This window comes from Balaenoptera musculus, chromosome 19 (assembly GCF_009873245.2).
Source record: "Balaenoptera musculus isolate JJ_BM4_2016_0621 chromosome 19, mBalMus1.pri.v3, whole genome shotgun sequence".
NCBI lineage: Eukaryota > Metazoa > Chordata > Mammalia > Artiodactyla > Balaenopteridae > Balaenoptera > Balaenoptera musculus.
The window spans coordinates 12,800,377-12,822,168 of record NC_045803.1 but is presented as its reverse complement, the minus strand read 5'-3'; the positions used below and the strand labels follow the sequence as shown (position 1 = coordinate 12,822,168).

The 21,792-nt window shown below is 51.6% G+C and overlaps 1 protein-coding gene across 4 annotated transcripts in view; it reads left to right on the top strand.

The window, feature by feature from the left end:
• The window catches only part of AXL (AXL receptor tyrosine kinase), a 30,491-nt gene that overhangs the window by 5,717 nt on the left and 2,982 nt on the right, over positions 1-21,792 (top strand). For 3 of the 4 annotated variants that reach the window (XM_036834742.1, XM_036834745.1, XM_036834741.1), the window contains 15 exons: positions 2,517-2,597; positions 2,729-2,844; positions 6,615-6,825; positions 7,139-7,278; positions 7,989-8,139; positions 8,354-8,380; positions 10,851-10,983; positions 11,282-11,373; positions 13,935-14,030; positions 14,171-14,248; positions 16,103-16,195; positions 16,581-16,702; positions 17,310-17,419; positions 20,889-21,048; positions 21,572-21,708. In XM_036834742.1, the coding sequence (XP_036690637.1) occupies positions 2,517-2,597; positions 2,729-2,844; positions 6,615-6,825; positions 7,139-7,278; positions 7,989-8,139; positions 8,354-8,380; positions 10,851-10,983; positions 11,282-11,373; positions 13,935-14,030; positions 14,171-14,248; positions 16,103-16,195; positions 16,581-16,702; positions 17,310-17,419; positions 20,889-21,048; positions 21,572-21,708 (1,747 nt within the window). The remainder of the gene's footprint in view (positions 1-2,516; positions 2,598-2,728; positions 2,845-6,614; positions 6,826-7,138; positions 7,279-7,988; positions 8,140-8,353; positions 8,381-10,850; positions 10,984-11,281; positions 11,374-13,934; positions 14,031-14,170; positions 14,249-16,102; positions 16,196-16,580; positions 16,703-17,309; positions 17,420-20,888; positions 21,049-21,571; positions 21,709-21,792) is intronic. The other variant, XM_036834743.1, reaches the window with a different exon arrangement.

Sequence of the window (21,792 nt, the reverse complement as noted above, 5' to 3'; positions counted from 1 at the left end):
TGGAGCTGGTCGTAGAGGGAGAGCCCGCCGGAGGGGAGGGGGTCCCAGGCCCTTTCGCCCCTGTCTCCCCCTCCCTCAAGGTGCGGGCCGCTGGGGCCCGGGAAGGGGGATCCCAGTACGGCCGGAAGTGCCGGGGGTGGGGGGGCGCCCCGGTGACTCACGCGGGGGCAGGAATGCTGCGGTCGGAACTGGACCGGGCTCCAGACCCCCCTCCCGCCCCACGGCTCCAACGGCGGCGGGCAGCGCGGGCTCCCGCGCGGTGACCCTGGCGGGGCCCCACGTGCCAGGTGGCTGGACGGGACCCAGGTTCCCCGCCCCCTCGGGCAGCTCGCCCGGGGCTGTCCTGTCCCTCCCCGGGGCAGCGGAGGCTGCGGGCCCGGACACCTGACCTTGGCTGGGAACTGCGGCCTGGGCAGCAGAGCTGAGGAGCTTCCCTGCCCACCCCCTTCCGGCCTCGCCGCCTTTCCCTCCTTCCACTCCCTCTGCTAACTGAGAAAAGGAAACTTTGTGTCTGCGGGTAGCTGGTGGTGGTGGGAACACAGCACAGCGCAGAACAAACGCAGGAGACACACGCACGCGTATAGCATCCACAGACACGCAGAGAAACACAGGCAGATACAGATCTGCAGTCACACATAGACTGAAGACTTGGTCCTCCTTACATCCTGTCATCCAGACATTGTGGGTGTGCATGTCTCTGTTGCCGTGTGTGTGAATCTGCGTATGTTGTATAGCTCTGTGTGTTGTGTATCTCTCTGTGTTTGTGTGTCTGCGTCTCTTGTGTTTGTCTGTGTACTTCTATGTGCCTTTGTGTGTGTACATGTGTGTGTATCTGCCTGTGTTCCCACCACCACCACACTGGGAAAGGGGAGGCAATCCACCCCCAGACACTCAAAAACACACGAACTCACCCACGGAATTACACATGCTCACATTGCTACGTACACACCCGGAAGTGCTCATAAGTACATAAACGTATTCACATAAATTCATCCACTCATTCAACAAACATTTATGGAGAACCTAGTGTGTGCCAGGCCATCTTAGGCCCCAGGGGGGATACAGCAGGGGGCAAAACAGACAGAAACTCCTACCCTCCTGGGCTGACATGCTAGTGGGGTCAACACACAGTGAACAGGATACACAGGACTGTGTAAAGGATGCTGTGATGAGAAGAATCAAAGAGAAAGTAAAGCAGGGAAGAGGCTAGTTGTGGAGGGGAGGTTCCAGTTTTCAACAAGGTGGTTGGGGACAGAGGCGACTGGAAGGTGGAATCTGAGTGACAAATGTGAAGGAGGGCGGGAGGGAGCCACGCGGATGTCTGTGGGAATGCTGTTCCAAGCAGAGGGAACGGAAGTGCAGATTTCCCGAGGTGGGGGCATGCATAGTACCTTCTAGAAACATCAGGAGGCCAGTGGAGCTAGAGTGAGTGAGTGCGGGGGAGAGGGATTGGTAGCAGCCAAGCTTGTCAATGAGCAAACACCTCTACATTTCCACACCCCCATGAGGGCCTGTTTCTTAAGTGTGTATCTATTAGATGTGTATGCCTCGAGACAGGTGTCTGTGTGGCTCAGTGATTTTGTCTATTCTTGTGTGTATATGTGAGTGTGTGTACATCTGTGTGTTTGTGTGTGTCTAGGTATGAGTATGTGCGTTTCCTTTTTTTTTTTTTGATTACCTTGTTTCTTTTTTTTAAATTAATTTATTGTTTATTTATTTATGTTTGGCTGCGTTGGGTCTTCGTTGTTGCGCTCAGGCTTTCTCTAGTTGCAGCGAGCGGGGGCTACTCTTTGATGCGGTGAGCGGGCTTCTCACTGCGGTGGCTTCTCTTGTTGCGGAGCACAGGCTCTAGGTGCGCAGGCTTCAGTAGTTATGGCGTGCAGGCTTTAGTAGTTGTGGCTCGCGGGCTCTAGAGCGCAGGCTCAGTAAATGTGGCGCCCGGGCTTAGTTGCTCTGCGGCATGTGGGATCTTCCCAGGCCAGGGATCGAACCCATGTCCCCTGCATTGGCAGGCGGATTCTCAACCACTGCGCCACCAGGGAAGCCCCGAGTATGTGCGTTTCTGAATGTGAGTGTGTGCTTCTGTGTGCATCTGTGTGTATAACTGTGTGTGCTGGTGCATGCGTCTGGTGTGTCTATGTGAGTATGAGTGTTTCTGTGCGTCTGTGTATGTACGTGTATCTCTGTGCATGAGCGTGTGTGTGAGTGTGTGTGCCTGTGTGTGTCTAGGTATGTGGTTCTGAGTGTATGTGTCTGTGTGTGTACATGTGCATGTGTCTCTATCTGTGTGGGTGTGGGTGTCTGTGGGGTAGGGTGTTAGCTGGCCTTGTGTTTGGGGATGGAGGCCTGTGTTCCCAGTGCATTATCTCCCTTTCCCACAATCTCCCTTCAAGCAGGCGCCCCTGGGTGCTAGACTGACCCTGTCGGGTAGGGCGTGGTGGAGGGGATGCTCAGCGTGGCCCGGGAGCCCCTCCTTCCCCTTTCTGACTGGGCCCCTCCCTCATATGACTCCCCAGGCCTGAACAAGACTGCTTCTTTCTCCTGTGAAGCCCATAACGCCAAGGGGGTCACCACATCCCGCACGGCCACCATCACAGGTGACAGGAAAGGGAGCTGGAGGGTTGGGTGTCAGAGGGTGGGGGGTTTGGGTCAAAGATCAGAGCTGGGGTTGAGGGCAGGGTGGTGAGCTTTGGGCAAGGGGTCAGCTCCTCCCCTCTTCTGTCCACAGTGCTCCCCCAGCGGCCCCGCGACCTCCACTTGGTTTCCAGCCAGCCGACGGAGCTGGAGGTGGCTTGGACCCCAGGCCTGAGCGGCATTTATCCCCTCACCCACTGCACCCTGCAGGTGAGACCTCAGGCTTTCCTCACCTCCATCTCAGCCCTCCTTCCGTCCACAGCCACAGGCCCTCATCCTCTCCCTGGGAAACCAGCCCTTCCCACCCATTCTTGTGTTGAGAAGCACTAAAGCCTTGGGTTAAGCCAGATGTCCTGGGTTCAAATTCTGACTCCACCAGCTGCTGGCTGCATGAGCTTGGGCAGGTGACACAACCTCCCTGGGTCTCAGTTCTTTCATCCATAAAATGGGCATAATGGTGGTACCTACCTGATAGGCTGGCTGTGGGGATTCAATGAGTGAATGCAATTAACAAACTTAAAATAGTATCTGGAACTTTGGAAATGTGTAATAAACTACTGGCTGCTTTTGGGAATTCCCTGGTGGTCCAGTGGTTAGGACTCTGCACTTTCACTGCCGAGGGCGTGGGTTCAGCCCCTGGTTGGGGAACTAAGATCCCGCAAGCCATGTGGCACTGCCAAAAAAACCCCAAAAAACACTATTGGCTGTTTTCATTTTTTTAGTGTTAGTGATATTGACTCTAGCTGGAATGGGAACCCCGAGACAGCAGGGCCCAGAGTCATCACTGGGTACCCACAGCCCTGTACTTCTCCTGTCCCAGCCCTGACCACCCTGGGTTGTCACTGTCTGGGGGTGAGTCTGTCTCCCCCTGGACCGTGAGCTCTGGGAGGGCAGGGCTGGCCTGGTTTAGCCACCACTGGGTCCCTATTATTGCCCAGCGCAGGGCCAGACATCGACTAGGGAATGTTTGCTGGAAGAATACCTAACAACTCAGATGAGCTAGACCCAGCCTTCTGCACTGAAGTTGCTCCTACTCTAGAATAAGAAAAACAAACCAACACACATCTCTGAATATGACATCCAGTTCTGGCCTGAAGTCCTCTGAGATTTTAAGTTTAAGTGAGGATGGGACAGTGTGTGTGATGGGAGATGACAATAATGGAAAACGACCAACTTTTATTGAATGTCACCTATGTGCTGCGCCTTGCGTTACAGCTTTTCACACAGCCCCTCGAGTGTTTGTGAAGTAGGGTCTATGGATACACCCATTTTCCAGATGAAGTAACTAAGGCTCAGGGTAGTTAAGCAACTTGCCCAAGGTCACAGACAGGAAGTGGCAGACGTGGGATTCGAACCCTTGTCTCGCCAAACCCAAAGGGCACTCCTGACTTCCTAAAGACCATTTAGAGCCAGTGCTTGATTAAACGGGAGCTGCCTTTCTTATAAGAAAGACCCTGGCCCTGGAGACAACCTCACATTCACTTGACATTTTAACCCCAGAAAGTAGTGGCTGTTCATCTTCCCATTTTCAAGATAAGAAACTGAGGCCCAGAGAGGGGAAGTGACCTGCCTTCCCCAATGGCTAAAAAGGATAAAACCATTTCAATCCCAGAGGCCGGGCTGATTTGGGAAGACCTCAAATGTCAGGTCAGACACCAACTGTACCCGCAACCCACATCCATCCAGTGTCCCCAAGAAAGCAGAAGTGTGCCCTCTTCCCTCTCCAGGTCTCACTTCCTGCTGTGCATGGGCTAAGGGTTCAAGTGGGAGGTCACAGCCATCCCAGGGAAAAGAGAAGTAGGAGTGGGCAGGGGGAGCCTGACTGTCTGCACCCACGTCCCCTTTGTCCCAGCAGAGGTTCCCCTTCTGGTCAGTCACTGTGGGTCAGAGATCAGGCATGGAGACCTACTCCCCCCATCCTGCTACCCACCATCTGCTCATCTCCTCCCCAGGCCTTGCAATGCTGTTGTCTCCCCACACGGGGGCTGTGTGACTTTGGGCAAGCTGCTGAATCTCTCTGGGCCTCTGTTTCCTCATCTGTAAAATGGGAATGAAAAAAGAAATTGACCCCATAGGGTGGTGGTAAGAAGGCAATTTGCTCATCCAGGAATGTGCTTGGCAAGGTGCTTGGGACACAGCTGGCACTCAAAAAATGTTAGCTGTTGACAGGATGTGCAAGCCAGTTCACGTGCATCATTTCATTAAACCTCGCACCTTGACAGAGAGGGACTCTTGGAAGCCCATTTTCCAGAGACAGGAACTGAGACCCAGGGAGGTTAAGACACTCACTCTAAATCACACAGCAAATAACATCCAAGCCAAGATTTGCACCCAAAGGAATCTGGCCTTAAGCAGTAAACTTCCCAACACACTGTGTGACGTGGTTACATCCCCTGATTGCTCCCCAGGGTGAAGGCAGCACCCCTGAGCTGTGTGGCTGTGGGTTGTGTGGCTGTGGCAGGTTGTGGTTCTGTGGGGAAGGGCTGTACAGACGTCTTCCCCAGCTGTGGCCCCTGCCATCCTGATTGTGCCACTCCTGGCGACCAGGTGGATGTAGCAGCCTGTGCCGCTGTGCAGGATGTGCAGAGTTTGACACTCATGGCCAGACAACCTCACACACACAAAATAATAATGACAAACTCTCGATATGCACAAACACTCTTCTACACACTTACGAGAGTCAATTCAGTTAACCCTGCGAAGTAGGGAAACACTGTTGTTATCCCATTTTACAGATGAGGAAACTGAGGTGCAGAGCTAGGGAGTGGTAGAGGCTGGATTTGAATACCAGATGCAGTATCCGTGCTCTTCAGCACTAAGCTGCATTGCCTCTCTGAACAGAAGAGAAATATTATTACTATTACTGATGCTCCTAAATGGACGTTCTTGTTGTCAGTAGGGCAAAGGTTTTGAAGACAGGATGGGGTTCAGGTCCCAACTTCATCAGTGACAAGCTGGTGTCCTTGGGCCAGTGATTCCATCTCTCTGAGCCTCAGTGTCCTCATCCATATAATGGGCATAAACACAGCACATACTTACAATGCAAAGCTGAGGTGAGGATCAAATGAGTTCAGATGTGTAAAAGGCTTTTCTTATTTATTTATTTGGTTACACCGGGTGTTTGTTGCGGCTCGCCGGCTCCTTAATTGTGGCATGCGAACTCTTAGTTGCGGCATGCATGTGGGATCTAGTTCCCTGACCAGGGATCGAATCCAGGCCCCCTGCATTGGGAGCATGGAGTCTTAACCACTGTGCCACCAGGGAAGTTCCAAGGCTTTTCTTTTTTAAAATTGAGGTATAACATACATAATGTGCATAATCTTTGGTGTACACCTAGATTGTTTAACCTATGTGACCTCCCTCTGAATCAAGATGCAGACACTTCTCAGCTCCCTTGAAGGCTCCCTCAGCCCCTAGAGATGCCCACTCTTCTGACTTTTTTATTTTTGGCTGAGCCGCTCGGCTTGCAGGATCTTAGTTCCCTCACCAGGGATTGAACCCGGGCCCATGGCAGTGAAAGCACGGAGTCCTAACCACTGGACCACCAGGGAATTCCCTCTTCTGACTTCTACTGTGGGACATTGCTTTTGCCTGTGGTTGAATGTCATTGTCATTATTGTTGATGCTGACCACCTGCCATGCACTGTGCAACTGTCCTACATTGAATCTTTAAGCAACCCTGGAAGGCATTTGCTCCTCTAAGCCCCCATTTTCCAGATTAGGAAACTGAGGCTCAGAGAGGGAAAGTCTTGTCAGAAGTGGCATTTGCAAGTGATGGCAGAGCCACATTGTGCAGCTGGGTGGTCTCCTCGCTTTGCAAACGCAGGTGCCCATGTTGCACTAACATGGAGTTGTGACACACACACACACACATCCTTGCAAAGTTGTGTCGTCACAGCAGGATCACCACCACTGAGAGTTGCGTGAGCACCTCCAGTGATTGCGTGGCCACCTGTCCTCACGCGCCCCTCTCTCCCCAGGCTGTGCTGTCAGACGATGGGGTGGGCACCTGGCTGGGAGAGCCAGACCCCCCAGAGGAACCCCTCACCTTGCAAGCATCTGTTCCGCCTCACCAACTGCGGCTGGGCAAACTCCATCCTCACACCCCTTACCACATCCGGGTGGCGTGTGTCAGTAGCCAGGGCCCCTCACCCTGGACCCACTGGCTTCCTGTGGAGACACCGGAGGGAGGTAAGAAGGGGCTGGTGGCCAGGAGACGTCGCTCACTGTCCCACTGACCCTTGCGTACAACAGTATGACCCCCAGCATCTCCTCTCACCCACTTAACCCACGTGGCTTCGATCTCCTTCCTGCCTGGTCCCCGACTCCTCAGCGTGGCGCACTGGCATCTCTCCCGGACCTCTTCCCTCTGCTTCTGCTCGTGGGAGGCCTGCACGAGTTGCCCACGTGCGTGCCCTCTGTACCCTGCCCCTACTTCCTGGGAACAGGGGTGGGGGTCAGGAAGAGGTGGGGATGCCAGCTTCCCCTCTTCCCTGTCCTCCAGTGCCCCTGGGCCCTCCTGAGAACGTTAGCGCCATGCGGAATGGGAGCCAAGCCCTCGTGCATTGGCAGGAGCCAAGGGCGCCCCTGCAGGGCACCCTATTAGGGTACCGACTGGCCTATCGAGGTCAGGATACCCCCGAGGTGGGTGCTGCTGGCTAGGTTGGGGCGGAGTGGCTGTGGAGGAGGGAGGAGTGGTGGGGAGAAGATGACAGGGCAGACATGGGCAGTTGAGCAGGTTGGGTAGGACGCCATCACACTGTGCTAGGAGAGCACACTGTGGGATGGTTAAAGGGGTCCGGGAGAGGGTTAGGGATGGCTATTTATGAATCATGTACAAAGCGTTTCAGTAGACCTATATTTACCAGGACAGTTTTACAGCAGATAGTGGCATAACATCTTGAGGAAGGGGTGCCTCTTCCTAATTGGCACAAAGGTACTATCTGATGGATGGATAAATGAACAGCAGCACCCTGGGGTGGAGAGATGGGGTGGGAGAGAGGGTGGGGAGTTAGAAGGGTATGGAGCGATGAGGGTGAAAAGATGAGAATTCAGTTCTTCAACAAAAGTACCGTGTTGCACGCATCATGCTAGGACTTGAAGATGTGGGAGTGAATAAAACGACGTCCCAGTCCTGGTGGAGCTGTTATTTTAGTGGGTGTAGGGATGGAGAATGGAAAGGAGAGGACGGGATGGGGGATGAGAAATGAAGGGTAGGAAGAGGTAGGGCATGAGGGACTGGAGATGAGGAGAGAGGAGAGGGCTTTGAGAAAGATGGGGAGTTGAGACTGAGGGTGAAGGCTTAAGCGTTAGGGGCTGGAGCTCTACTCTGATGCCACATCTGGACGTCCTAGGTGCTAATGGACGTAGGGCTAAGGCGAGAAGTGACCTTGGAGCTGCGGGGGGACGGGTCTGTGCCCAACCTGACGGTGTGCGTGGCAGCCTACACCGCCGCTGGGGATGGACCCTGGAGCCTCCCTGTGCCCCTGGTGCTCTGGCGCCCAGGTAACTCCAAAGCCGTGCTCAGCCCCCTTCAACCTACCCACAGGGACCTAGTCTCTCCCAGATGCCCGTGACTTGCTCCCTGTACCTTTGAGCATTACCCCAGTCTAGGCTCTGTTCCTACCTGGAACCTTACTGAGAGCCTCACTCCCTCACCCGTGTCTTACCAGTCTTGCCCTCTCTGAGCATGTCCTCCCTCTGTCCTTTCTCCTCACAGGACAAGGACAGCCAATCCACCAGCTGGGTAAGGACTTTCGCACCCGCCTCTTCTCCCTCCCTTCCCTCATTGCCCAGTGAGGACCCCATCACCACACATACCCTTTGCACATCCCTTTCATATTTCTCAAACTCATCACTCTAATCCTCTACTTCTTGGGTTTGTGTGGTCCTTGATCGAGGTGGCTGGAATGACCCAGTGCATTGTAGGTACACAGTGAATGGTGGATGGATGGATGGATGGATGGAATGGTGGATCAATGGATGTGTAGATGGATGAATGCATGAATTAGTGGGTGGGTGGTGGATGGATGGATGGATGGATGAATTGATGGGTGGATGGCAAATGAATGAATGAGTGGGTGGGTGGTGGATGAATGGATGGATGGATGAATGGATGGGTAGTTGGGTGGGTGAATCAATTAGTAGGTGGGTGGATGGATGGATAAATGAACAGACAGGTGAGTTATCCCCCTCATATCCATCCTTCTCAAATATTTCTCCAACAATTCTCAAACATTCCTCCTACACCCATTGTACCCTCCTAGCACTATTACAGCCCCTCTTGTAACTCAACCCACTATCCTTAAATATCCTTACATGCCTTCCTGCATTTCTTTGCATACCTTTCCACACTAATCCCATCCTCCTTTCACGTTCGTCCCATTATAACCCTCCATTCCTCACACGTGCCTCCCAAACCCAATGCACACCCACACTTCTCATTCACACACTCTGCATACCTTTTACACACTCACTCTACCTCCCACATTGCAAGCACTGTAAAACTTTCAGTCCACACGATCCCACATTCTGCGACTCTCCTTGCACACTCACTCGACACTCCTTACACATTATTCCCTCACCCCAAGCCGATCCTAACCCATGCCCACTTTCTGCACACACCCACAACAAACTCCTGGTACACTCAGCACATACCCATCCTCCATTCCTTACACACTCACTCCCACCTTTTTGCACCCCCTTTCCATTCATCCCATGCTTCTCGTCTTCCCTTCCCATGTCCTTTGCGCGCTTGTTCCACACTCCTCTCACACCAAAGTTACATCCTTATGAATACCGCTCCTCCTTGTATCTAAAACTCCTTGAATACTCCTTGAATCCTCACATATCCCAGTTCCTCCAGTACTCACCTGACACTCTTTACACACTCCTTTGCACACTATGCCCCTTTACACATTTATTTTACTCTCATCCCTTGCTTTACAAAAACCCTTCCAGGGAATTCCCTGGCGGTCCAGTGGTTAAGACTCGGCGCTTTCACTCCCAAGGGCCTGGGTTCGATCCCTGGTCAGGAAACTAAGATCTCAGAAGGTGCAGGGCGGCCAAAAATAAAAATAAAAATAAAACCCGTCCATAGCCATCACACACTCCTCAAAAATATTCCTTGGCCATTGGTCCCTGGAGCCTCAAACTCCTTGCATATTCATTGCACATGCCTCGTGCACCAGTCCTACACTGTATGCGTTCTCTCCCTACTCATCTGTTTTCCACACCCAAGTCCCCCCTCCTTGCACGATCATCACACGTATCACACACCCATACACCACTTGAGATTTACTCACAACCATCCCCTGCTCACATTACCTTGCACAGCCCACCCTGCACAGGCCTCTCACTCCCATCCCACACTCCTTCCATGCGCATCACACAATCCCCCAGTGTCCATCCCATTCTTTTCGTTAATATTTATTTATTTATTTATTATTTATTTTTTTATCTTGGCTGCGCCAGGTCTTAGTTGCGGCACACGGGATCTTTAGTTGAGGCGTGTGGGCTTTTTAGTTGTGGCATGCGGACTCTCTTAGTTGTGGCATGCATGTGGGATCTAGTTCCCTGACCGGGGATCGAACCCGGGCGCCCTGCATTGGGAGCACAGAGTCTTATCCACTGCGCCACCAGGGAAGTCCCTGTCCATCCCACTCTTTTTTTTTTTTTTTTTAAATAGTTTGTTTATTTATTTATTTACGGCTGTGTTGGGTCTTTGCTTCTGTGCGAGGGCTCTCTCTAGCTGTGGCAAGTGGGGGCCACTCTTCATCGCGGTGCACGGGCCTCTCACCATCGCGGCCTCTCTTGTTGCGGAGCACAGGCTCCAGACGTGCAGGCTCAGCAATTGTGGCTCACGGGCCTAGTCGCTCCACGGCATGTGGGATCCTCCCAGACCAGGGCTCGAACCCGTGTCCCCTGCATTGGCAGGCAGATTTTCAACCACTGCGCCACCAGGGAGGCCCCCCATCCCACTCTTAACTCACCGTACTCATCCTACAAGTTTCACGCTCTTCCTTTAACATCCACTCCGATCGTATCCACTGCATGCCCTGTCCAGCCCAGCCCAGTCTCCCCAGATAGGGGAAGGCACCTGTCACATGCCTCATCAAATATATCCACACCTGCCTCCTTTCAACATCACCCCCTTGGGGCCCAGGGAGCTGGAACCAAGACCTCAACCATGACCTGTCCTGCGTACCCCCTGACAGTCAGTGAACCCCCAGTCCCTGCCTTCTCGTGGCCCTGGTGGTACGTACTGCTGGGAGCAGTGGTGGCTGCTGCCTGTGTCCTCATCCTGGCCCTGTTCCTCGTCCACCGGCGGAAGAAAGAGACCCGCTACGGGTGAGTTGGAGCCACGTGGGTCGGAAGGCCAGCATGGACTGGCATGGAGGGGCCGGAGGTGGGGAGACCGTGAGGAGGCTGGTGCAGGAGGAGAGGTTACCAAGAATCAGAATGAGGGCAAGGCTCTGGGGAGTGAATGGAAGGCAGAAGGTAGCCGTCCAAGACTTGCTCAGCAAACACTGGAGGAGAGGGTGGGCAGGCCTGGGGGTGGGGGGATGGCGCTCGCTTTCACTGTTGGTGGAAGGAGGGGGTTCCACATGGTTCTGCCCTGCCCTCATCTCCTCTCTATTCCCCCCAGAGAGGTGTTCGAACCAACAATGGAGAGGGGCGAGCTGGTGGTCAGGTACCGTGTTCGCAAGTCCTACAGCCGTCGGACCACTGAAGCCACCTGTAAGTGAACCCCATGCCTCCCTGCCTGGGTTTGGGATAAGAAGTATAGAGCTTTGGGCCTGCTGGGCTTCTGCAGATGCATGAACCAAAATTTTCTGAAGGCCTTGGAATACTAGGATGTTGGAACCACAGACCCTAAGAGCAACAGAATTGTGGAACCACACACAACCTTAGAATAATTGAATCTTAGACATAGTAAATCTTAGAAAGACCAAACTTAGAGCCATAGGATCTTAGAACAACGTAATAATGATGATAATGATAAAGATGATGAAGATGACTATGAAGAAGATGCTGCTGATGAAATGATTATGATGCTGATGATAACAGCCAACCCTAGCGCTTCCTCTGTGACAGGTGCTGTTCTAAGTGCTCTACACGTCACTTAATTTAATCCTCACAACAACCCAATGAGTTAGGTACGTTATCCCCCCGCCCCACTTCAGAGGTGAGGAGGCTGCAGCATAGAGAGGTTAAGTAACTTGCTGGAGGCCACACAGCTTGTGAGCTGGAGAGTTGGGATTCAAACCCAGGCAGTTTCGCTCTCAAGTCCATCCTCTTAACTGCCTCTTGGAATTAAAGAATGTGAGAGAGGTAGAATAGATCTTGGCCTAAAAAATCATAACCCAGGGCTATAGACCCTTAGGATCTTAAAAATCATAGAATCTTAGAACTATAGACACTCAGAGGATTCTAGCGTTACGGAGGGTCCCAGCTAAGGAGGGACCTCAGACGCCATCCAGTCCAATCTCTTAATCTCTCCAGTTGGGGAAACAGATCCAGAAAGAAAAGGGACAGAGTTAGGTATCTTCCTGGCACACAGTGAGAAGACTGCCAGGGCCCCAGGGAGACACCAGAAGGGGCTGGGAAAGACATTTATTGAAAAGGAGAAGAAAGAGGAATTGAGGAGGTCACAGCAATCTAATGGAATAACGTGCAGCAGCAGTTCTCGCGGTGTGACCTGAGTCCCCGGGAGTACCCAAGACCTTCGCAGGAGGTCCACGAGGTCAAAATTATTTTTGTATTAACACCAAGACATCTTTTGCCCTTTCGCACTCTCATTCCCTCGCAAGCACTCCATGGAGCTTTCCAGAGGCTTTCTAATATGTGATGATGTCATCGTCCTGTTGATTGATTGAACACGTGCTTGTGTATCCTTGTGTTTTGGAAATCTACCCGTGGGACTTCCCTGGCAGTGGCGGTCCAGTGGTTAAGACTCCATGCTCCCACTGCAGGGGGCGCGGGTTTGATTCCTGGTCGGGGAGCTAAGATCCTGTATGCTGTGCCACGAGGCCAAAAAAAAAAAAAAAGAAAAAGAAAAAGAAAATCTTTCCGTTTTCATTTTGAACACAATAAATACTGGTGTATAGATGACCCACATAAAAGAAAGCTCTTTTCAGGCCTCAATAACTTTAAGAATGTGAAGGGGTCCTGAGGCCAATAAGTTGGAAAACGATTGCTACACAGCAGTGAAAATAATAAATCCAACTACACACAACAACTACATTACAATGATCTCATAGACGTTGTGTTGAGTGAAAGAAGCCAGACACAGAAGAGAACATATTATGTGATTCCATGTTTATAACATCCCAAAACAGAAAAGACTAATCATCCCAAAACAGAAAAGACTAAAAGACTAAGAAAAGTCAGGGAAGTGGACTCTCCTGAGAGGGCAGGTCATGGTCTGTTCTTGACCTGGGTGCTAGTTACACTGCTGTGTTTGGTTTGTGAAAATCCATTGAGCTGCTCACTTATGATTTTTGCAGTTTATACTTCAATAAACAGTTAAGAAATGTCTGGTACGGCAGGACGCTAACCAATCAGGGTGCCCACTGGTGCAAGATTATGTGCCAGGCTCTAACCCTTTAGTTGCTGCTCTGGGGGAAGATTCAGGGGGTTTAGAGGAGAAGCTAGGGTGGGGCTGGGGGGGTTGCTCTGGGCATTAGCTAATTTTGAATGAATGCAGAAGTATTTCAGCATTTTAACAATGGGTATACAGGCATACCCTCAGAGATATGGTGGGTTTGATTCCAGACCACCACGATAAAGCAAATAACGCAATAAAGCGAGTCACACGCATTTTGGGGTTTCCCAGTGCATATAAAAGTTATGTTTACACTATACTGCAGTCTACTAAGTGTGCAATAGCATTATATCTTTAAAAACAATGTACATACCTTAATTTTAAGTAGCTTTATTCCTGAAAAATGCCAACCACCATCTGAGCCTTCAGTGAATTGTAGTAGTAACATCAAAGATCACTGATCATAGGTCATCATAACAAATATAAAAATAATGAAAAGTTTTGAAATATTGCGAGAATTACCAAAATGTGACACGGGGACACGAAGCAAGCAAATGCTATTGGGAAAACGGCGCCTATAGACTCGCTCGACACAAGGTTGCCACGGGTCTTCAATGTGTAAAAAACACAATATCTGCAAAGTGCAATAAAGCAAAGCGCAATAAAATGAGCACGCCTGTATCCCTATTGGCGAGTGGCGTCTGGATGTCAGCCCTGCTCCATGGCTCTCTGTCTACCCCTACCTCCCATGCAGTGAACAGCCTGGGCATCAGTGAAGAACTGAAGGAGAAGCTGCGGGATGTGATGGTGGACCGGCATAAGGTGGCCCTGGGGAAGACCCTGGGAGAAGGTGAGTCCCCCCATAACACACACACACACACACACACATCTCCCTGAACCATGAAGTCCTCCCCACCCCCGCCCAACCACAGGAAATGCAGTCCCTACGGCGCCCCCCTGAGGTCAGCATCTCTCTCTGGTCCCCCACAGGAGAGTTTGGAGCTGTGATGGAAGGCCAGCTCAACCAGGATGACTCCATCCTCAAGGTGGCTGTGAAGACGATGAAGAGTGAGTCTGTACATGCATGTGCACACATGCGGGATCCCCATCCCTTAATCTCAGGTCCCTTCCCTGTTCCCCTAAGGAAGCAGAAGAACCGGAAAGGTAACAGCAGTTTAGCCCAACCACAGAACCTCAGTGTTTCCGGACAGGAAATGGAGTCCCTGCCAGGTCCTTCAACAGAGGGAACTTAATACAGGGAGATTACTACAAAGGTGTAGGGAAAACTGAAGGAACAGCTGGGAGCAGTGAGACAATTAGCAGCAGCACTATGTCACTTCCACCCCCAGGCCCGAAGGGCAGAGGCAGGAAGTGGTGTTACCAGAGCCCACAGCCAGAGCTCCCTGATGGGATTTAGGAATCACAGAGTTAGGGGCTACCTTGTGGGGGCTCGAAACACAAAGGAGACACAGCCACCACCAAGGCAATACTGGAAGCAGAAAGAGAGAGGATGAAATGCCCTGACTTCTCCCCTCCACTCGCCCACCTGTCAATCTCCCATCAGTGCTTCCCATTGGCAGACTCCAACAGGAAACAGCAGGGAAGGGAGCCTGGGAAATGTAGTTTTCAAAGGGCCCAGCCCCCTGTGATGCATAGCAGGGCAGGGGAAATTCGAGAATGAGGCACACCTGGCTTCATCATTTACTCGCTGTGTGATCTCAGGTTAGTGACTATCCCTCTCGGAGCCTCCCATTCCTCATCTGGAGAAAAGGATCATAACGTCCCTACCTCCTAGGGTGTTGTGTGGCAAAGCACTTAATGCTGGGGTTGGCACATTGAACTCACAATTAATGTGGACTAAAACCGTATTATTTACATCATCAGAGAGGGTGGGAGCCAGTCCAGGTTCACACAGCACAGGAAGTCCAGGGCCAAGTCCTTTCCACATAGGGATGAAGCTTAGAGGGTCGGACTGGAGGTAAGGGAGAAATGATTCTTTCAGAGTCACAGCGGCTAAAAGCTTGGGTTATGGAGTTATCACGCATTCCCTCATTCATTACTGAGTGCCTCTTGCATACCAGGTTATGTTCCTGACCTGGGTTTGAATCCCAGCTGTGTGACGCTGAGCAACTCACTTTGCCTCTATGAGCCAGTGTCCTGAGTTGCAAAACAGGGACAAAGGTAGGGCTCCCAGGGCTGCTGCGACTGTGCTGGGAAGCAGCCTAGCACAGAGCTGCACATGGACCCTGGAGCCAGACTGCCTGCGTTTGAGCTCTGCCTAGTCCTCTTGCTAGCTGTGTGTGCCCTTAGGTAGGTTTCTTAACCATTCTGTACCTTGGTCTCCCCCATCTTTTTTCTTTTTTTTAATTTATTTATTTTTATTTTATTTATTTTTGGCTGCATTGGGTCTTCGTTGCTGCGCGCGGGCTTTCTCTAGTTGTGGCGAGCGGGGGCTACTCTTCATAGCGGTGCGCGGGCTTCTCATTGCGGTGGCTTCTCTTGTGGCGGAGCACGGGCTCTAGGCACGTGGGCTTCAGTAGTTGCGGCACGCTGACTCAGTAGTTGTGGCTGTCGGGCTCTAGAGCACAGGCTCAGTAGTTGTGGTGCACGGCCCTAGTTGCTCCGCAGCAAGTGAGATCTTCCCGGACCGGGGCTCGAACCCATGTCCCCTACACTGGCAGGCGGATCCGCTGCGCCACCAGGGAAGCCCCTCCCCATCTTTAAAATGGGGAAAATAATAGAAGCTCCTCAGAGGATTAAATGAGTTAATAGATGTAAAGCGCTGAATATAGCACCTGGTACTTACAAATCACGTCTGATAAAGAAGAAGAGGATGATGATGGTGATGAGGCCGAGGAGGAGGAGGGAAAGAGTCCTCCCTCCCCACCCCTCCTCCTCATCCACCTTTCTCTCCCCCCCAAGTTGCCATCTGCACAAGGTCAGAGCTGGAGGATTTCCTGAGTGAAGCCGTCTGCATGAAAGAATTCGACCACCCCAACGTCATGAGGCTCATTGGTGAGGGAGGGCAGATTTAGGGGGTCGACAGGCCCCGTGGAGGCCGCAGCAGAGGGAAGACCCCTCCCTTGGGCACTGAGAAAATCAAACCTCCAGGCTTCCTCCTCCCCGCTCCCTGAGAGTCAGCAAGTTCCCCCCTTCCTCTCTCCCTCAGCTTGGAATGTGACATCTGACCTTTCCCAGAAATAGCTGAGGTCCCCAGGAGGGCTGGAGAAACAACCCTGGGAACAGTGCTGGAAATGGCTTCTCTGAAGCTTGGTCCATCACCCCCCTCCTCAACAATTTGGAGGCCAGACTTGAGGGGGAGGGAGAGACAGAAGGTGGGAGAGGGGGTGGTTTCCCCTTCTGCCCAACTCCAGTGACAGGGCTGCCTGGGGGCACTCAGGCGTCTGTTTCCAGGGTTCTGAACGAGAGGGCTTCCCGGCACCTGTGGTCATCTTACCTTTCATGAAACACGGAGACCTACACAGTTTCCTTCTCTATTCCCGGCTTGGGGACCAGCCAGTGGTGAGAGCATTTTATTGTCTGGCCCACAAGTGTTAATGGAGCACCTAGCAGGTGCCCAGCGCTGCTCAGACACTGGGAAGGCCAAGGTGACCAGGAGCCTGCTTGATGGAGCTGTCTGCCAGTGGGGGGACCAGACAATAAATAAGTTAAATAAATAAGCAAGATAATTTAAGTGCTACGAAGGAAATAGAGCCGGATAAGTGACAGGGAGGCCAGGCAATTAATTTGGATGAACAGGGAAAGTCTCACTGAGGAGGGGAACTTGAAGGAGGAGCCAGCTGGTGGGAGGTGAGGAGATCTGGGAGAAAGCAGTCCCAGCAGAGGGCACAGCATGTGCAAAGGCTCAGAGGTGGGAACAAGCATGGCTTGTTTAAAGACCAGAAAGGGGGCTCCCTGCTGGAGCATATGTCAAGGGCAAGAACAATAGGAGATCAAGACAGAGAAGAAGGCAGGAGGGGATGACATAGGGCCGTGTTAGAAAGGGGTGGGATTTAATTCTTGTAGCCCTGGGAAAGCATCGCAGGGCAGAGCTAGGACGGAGGAAGGGAAGAGGGATAGACCTCGGGGACTCTGCTGACCTCTACTCCCTCCTGCCCCGGCCCCCCAGTTCCTGCCCACTCAGATGCTGGTGAAGTTCATGGCAGACATTGCCAGTGGCATGGAGTATCTGAGTACCAAGAGATTCATACACCGGGATTTGGCCGCCAGGAACTGCATGTGAGTTTCCACCCTTCCAGGAGTCCCCCCTCCTTCCGGGACACCGCCCCCCGCCCCGCCCTCCTCCCCAGGATGGAAGAGGGCGCTAGACACACACAGCCTTCAGGCAGGTCAGAGCTCAGGCGTGGAATAGAGAGGTGAGCAAGGAGGCTGGGGCCGGCTTTCTGGAGGAGGTGGGCCCTGAACCGAGATCCTGAAGGAGTACTGGGATGTGAAGAAAAGTGACAAGAGGGAGGGCTCGGTGGGTAGCATGTGGTGAGCAAAAGGGCAGAGGTGACCGATGAGGGTGGTGACATTTAAGCTTCATCTTTGTCCCCCTCCATGCTGAGTGTCTTACCTGGGGCTCCCCTTGGGGAGGGGCCACACTGGATAAAGAGACCACACCCCCTGCCAAGGGACAAGCAGAAAATAGGCCAGAACCAGGGCTAAAGTGAGGGCGAGGTGTGTGTGTGTATGTGTGTGTGTACACACAGGCTTAGAATGTTAGTCTCATTACACTCTTGGACTCAGAAATAGGAGCTGGAGAATCAGAGAATCTTTGGGAATTCCCTGGTGGTCCAGTAGTTAGGACTCTACACTTTCACTGCTGAGGACCCAGGTTCGATCCCTGGTCGAGGAGCTGAGATCCCACAAACCACGCAGCACGGCCAAAAAAAAAAAGAGAATCAGAGAATCTTCTATAAGACATGCAAATGTTCACAAATGTCTTTATTCCCCTCCGCCCCCCCCCCCCCAGTTTTGTTTGTTTTTTTTTTTTTGGCCGTACCGCGAGGGCATGTGGGATCTTAGTTCCCGGACCAGGGATCGAACCCGTGCCCCCTGCAGTGGAAGTGCAGAGTCCTAACCACTGGACCGCCAGGGAATTCCACACCCCCCGCAACTTTTCCCTTTGAAAAATTCCAAATCTGCAGAAAAGTTGAAAGAATTGTGCAATGAACACCCATATCTCCTCCTTGTTGAGATGTTGCCACATTTGTCCTCTCTTCTCTTTCTCTCTCTCCCCTCAACCATTTGAAAGTAAGTTGCCAAGATGTGACATTCCACCCCTAAATCTTCGGTAGGTATCTCCTAAAATCAGGACTTATGCCTAAACAATCAAAATTCTGTTATCACACCAAAGAAGATTAACAATAATTCTGTAACACAACCTATGATCATATCCATGTTCCATTTCCTCCGATTGTCCTCCAAAATGTCTTTTCGGGATATTTTTTCCCCAGAAACCAGGATCTACGCAAAGTTCCCAGATTGCGTTTGGTTGTTGTACCCCTTTGGTCCCTTTTAATCTAGAATTACCCTCCACCACCACTACCTGTGTATAGTTTTGTGGCATATTCTTTTGGAAGAGATCAGGCCAGTTTTCTTGTAGGATGTCCCATGTATAAGTTGTGTCTGTTTCCTTGTGGTGGCATTTGCCTTGTTCCTGTGTTCCCTTTATTTCCTATAAACTGGAAAGGAGGTCTAAAGGCATGAATAGACTCAGTCAAAATGGAAGTTCTTTTATTTCTGTAATGTGGGCTGATCCTAGTCAAGCCCACAATGTAACAGTGACACAAAATATCAGAGCGGACAATCAATTGTTATGCACCTGTCACGTTTTCTGTTAAGTTGTTAAAATATTAAAATACTTCCTTACCAGTTGGCAACTGGCCACTTCCCCAAGCTTCCCATGTGCTCCACAGCCACCAGCTTAGATGCCTGAATATCACCCATCTCCACCCCCCTCCCCCCAGACACAGCAGTTAAAGGCTAACTCCTAGCATACTAGGGGCCTCCAGGGTCTGTTCTGGTTGGTCATTACCCAAGTCCATCACCCTGGGTAGAAATCATCAATTCTTTTTTTTTTTAATTAATTAATTAATTTATATTTATTTTTGGCTGCGTTGGGTCTTCGTTGCTGTACGTGAGCCTCTCATTGCGGTGGCCTCTCTCGTTGTGGATCACGGGCTCTAGGCACGCGGGCTTCAGTAGTTGTGGCACACGGGCTCGGCAGTTGTGGCTTGCGGGCTCTAGAGCGCAGGCTCAGTAGTTGTGGTGCACGGGCTTAGTTGCTCTGCGGCATGTGGGATCTTCCCAGATCAGGGCTCAAACCTGTGTCTCCTGCATTGGCAGGTGGATTCTTAACCACTGAGCCACCAGGGAAGTCCCCGAAATCATCAATTCTTAAAGAAACAGAATCCCAGAAACTCAGATGCAAGAATCAGGGAATCTTCTATTTATATAAAGCACAAAAACAAGCACAAGTAATCCATGCTGCTAGAAGTGAAGATCTTGATCACCCTAGGAGGGGTAATTATACGCTAGGAAGGAAGGACTGGTAATCTTTCTTTCTCATTTTAAAAAATCGATGTCTATTCTACATACACTAAAATATACACATTTTATGCATGCAGTTCAATGAATGTTTACGTGTCTATAGACCCATGGAAACAACCACCGCTAGATCAAGATAAAGAACATTTCTAGGCCCTTGGCAGGCTCTCTCCTGCCCTTCCCAGTCACTGCCCCCAAGGGGTAACCACTATTCTGTACTTTTGTCCCCATCAACTTCTGTCACCTCTTCTTAAATGCCATGTAAGTGGAATTGCAATTTTGACTCCTTTGTGTCTGGCTTATTTTGCTCAGCATGAAGTTTTGAGATTAGTCCATGTCATTGTACGTATCAGTAGTTCTTTTTGTTTGCTCTGTGGTATTCCATTGCACAGATGCCCCACAATGTTCTGTTTCTTAATCTGGTTTCTGGTTACCTGGATGTGTTTATGAAAATTCAGTGAGCTCGGGCTTCCCTGTGGCGCAGTGGTTAAGGATCCGCCTGCCAATGCAGGGGACACGGGTTCAAGCCCTGGTCTGGGAAGATCCCACATGCCACAGAGCAACTAAGCCCATGCGCCACAACTACTGAGGCTGCACTCTGGAGCCCATGAGTCAAACTGCTGAAGCCCGCGCACCTAGAGCCCATGCTCCTCAACAAGAGAAGCCACTGCAATGAGAAGCCCGTGCACCACAACAAAGAGTAGCCCCCGCTCACTGCAGCTAGAGAAAGCCCGCGTGCAGCAACAAAGATCCAACTCAGCCAAAAATAAATAAATAAATAAATTTATTTATTTAAAAAAAAAATTCAGTGAGCTCTTCATTTAAGATTTCTGCATGTTTCTGTGTATATAGTATACTTCAAAAACACAGTTAAAGAAAAATCAGACTCCAACCCAAGGAGCCTAGGAAGGACCTTAGAATCTGGCAAAAAGCCAGAGCTGGGAAGGCCCATAGCAGCCCTTTTCCCACCCACCTTTTACAGAGGGTATAAGAAGTAACACAGTTCCCTCCCAGTCTGGGGCAAGGCGGGGAGACTGATCCCCAGCCCCAAGCAGGACAGCCAGGGCAAGAGATGGAGACGTGTCTGAGAGTGAGGGCAGGCTTCCTGGTGGAGGGGGCTGATGCCGTGACCCCATTCCTCTCCCCAATCTGGTAGGCTGAACGAGAACATGTCGGTGTGTGTGGCGGACTTTGGGCTCTCCAAGAAGATCTACAACGGGGACTACTACCGCCAGGGACGCATCGCCAAGATGCCAGTCAAGTGGATCGCCATTGAGAGCCTGGCTGACCGCGTCTACACCAGCAAGAGCGATGTGGTACGTGCACCCCTGGCAGGAGTGGGGAGCAGGGGGAGGGCGTGGCCTGATCATCTCACACCAGACCTGGGCTCACAGGGACATGAGGGCTTCCCTGCGCAGGGGTCCGCCACATGGACCATGTGTGGCGGGCATCTGTGAACGGTGGTGTGGACATGCCGGGGGTATGCACAGGCCCATGGGTGCATGGTGACAGGTTGCTACATGGGATATGTAGGCAGTTTAGGTTGGGAGGGGCAGTGGTAAGTGTATACATGTGTATAGCCAGGGTGTGGAGGGTGACCCGAGACCACGTGTCCATGGATCGTATAATTGTTTGCACGGGTGGGCAGGTCTATGTGTGCACACAAGTTGCCTCTGTAACTGTGTACCTGTACCAAAGTGTTTCTGTGAATAGCTGTGATGCACCCACAAAGATAGCTGTGTCCACGTAAGTGTGGGGATACCCATGAATCTGTATGTTGGGTGAGGGCGTCTGTGCAGGAGACACCCCCTAAATTCTCTCCCTTCTGCCCCACCACAGTGGTCCTTTGGGGTGACAATGTGGGAGATTGCCACTCGAGGCCAAACCCCATATCCAGGAGTGGAGAACAGCGAGATTTATGACTACCTGCGCCAGGGAAACCGCCTGAAGCAGCCTGTGGACTGTCTGGACGGACTGTGAGGACCCTTAGTATCCCCTCCCCCCATCTCAGATTTTACCGCAAAACCCTGAGCACCCCGCATGGCCCTGACATATCCAGG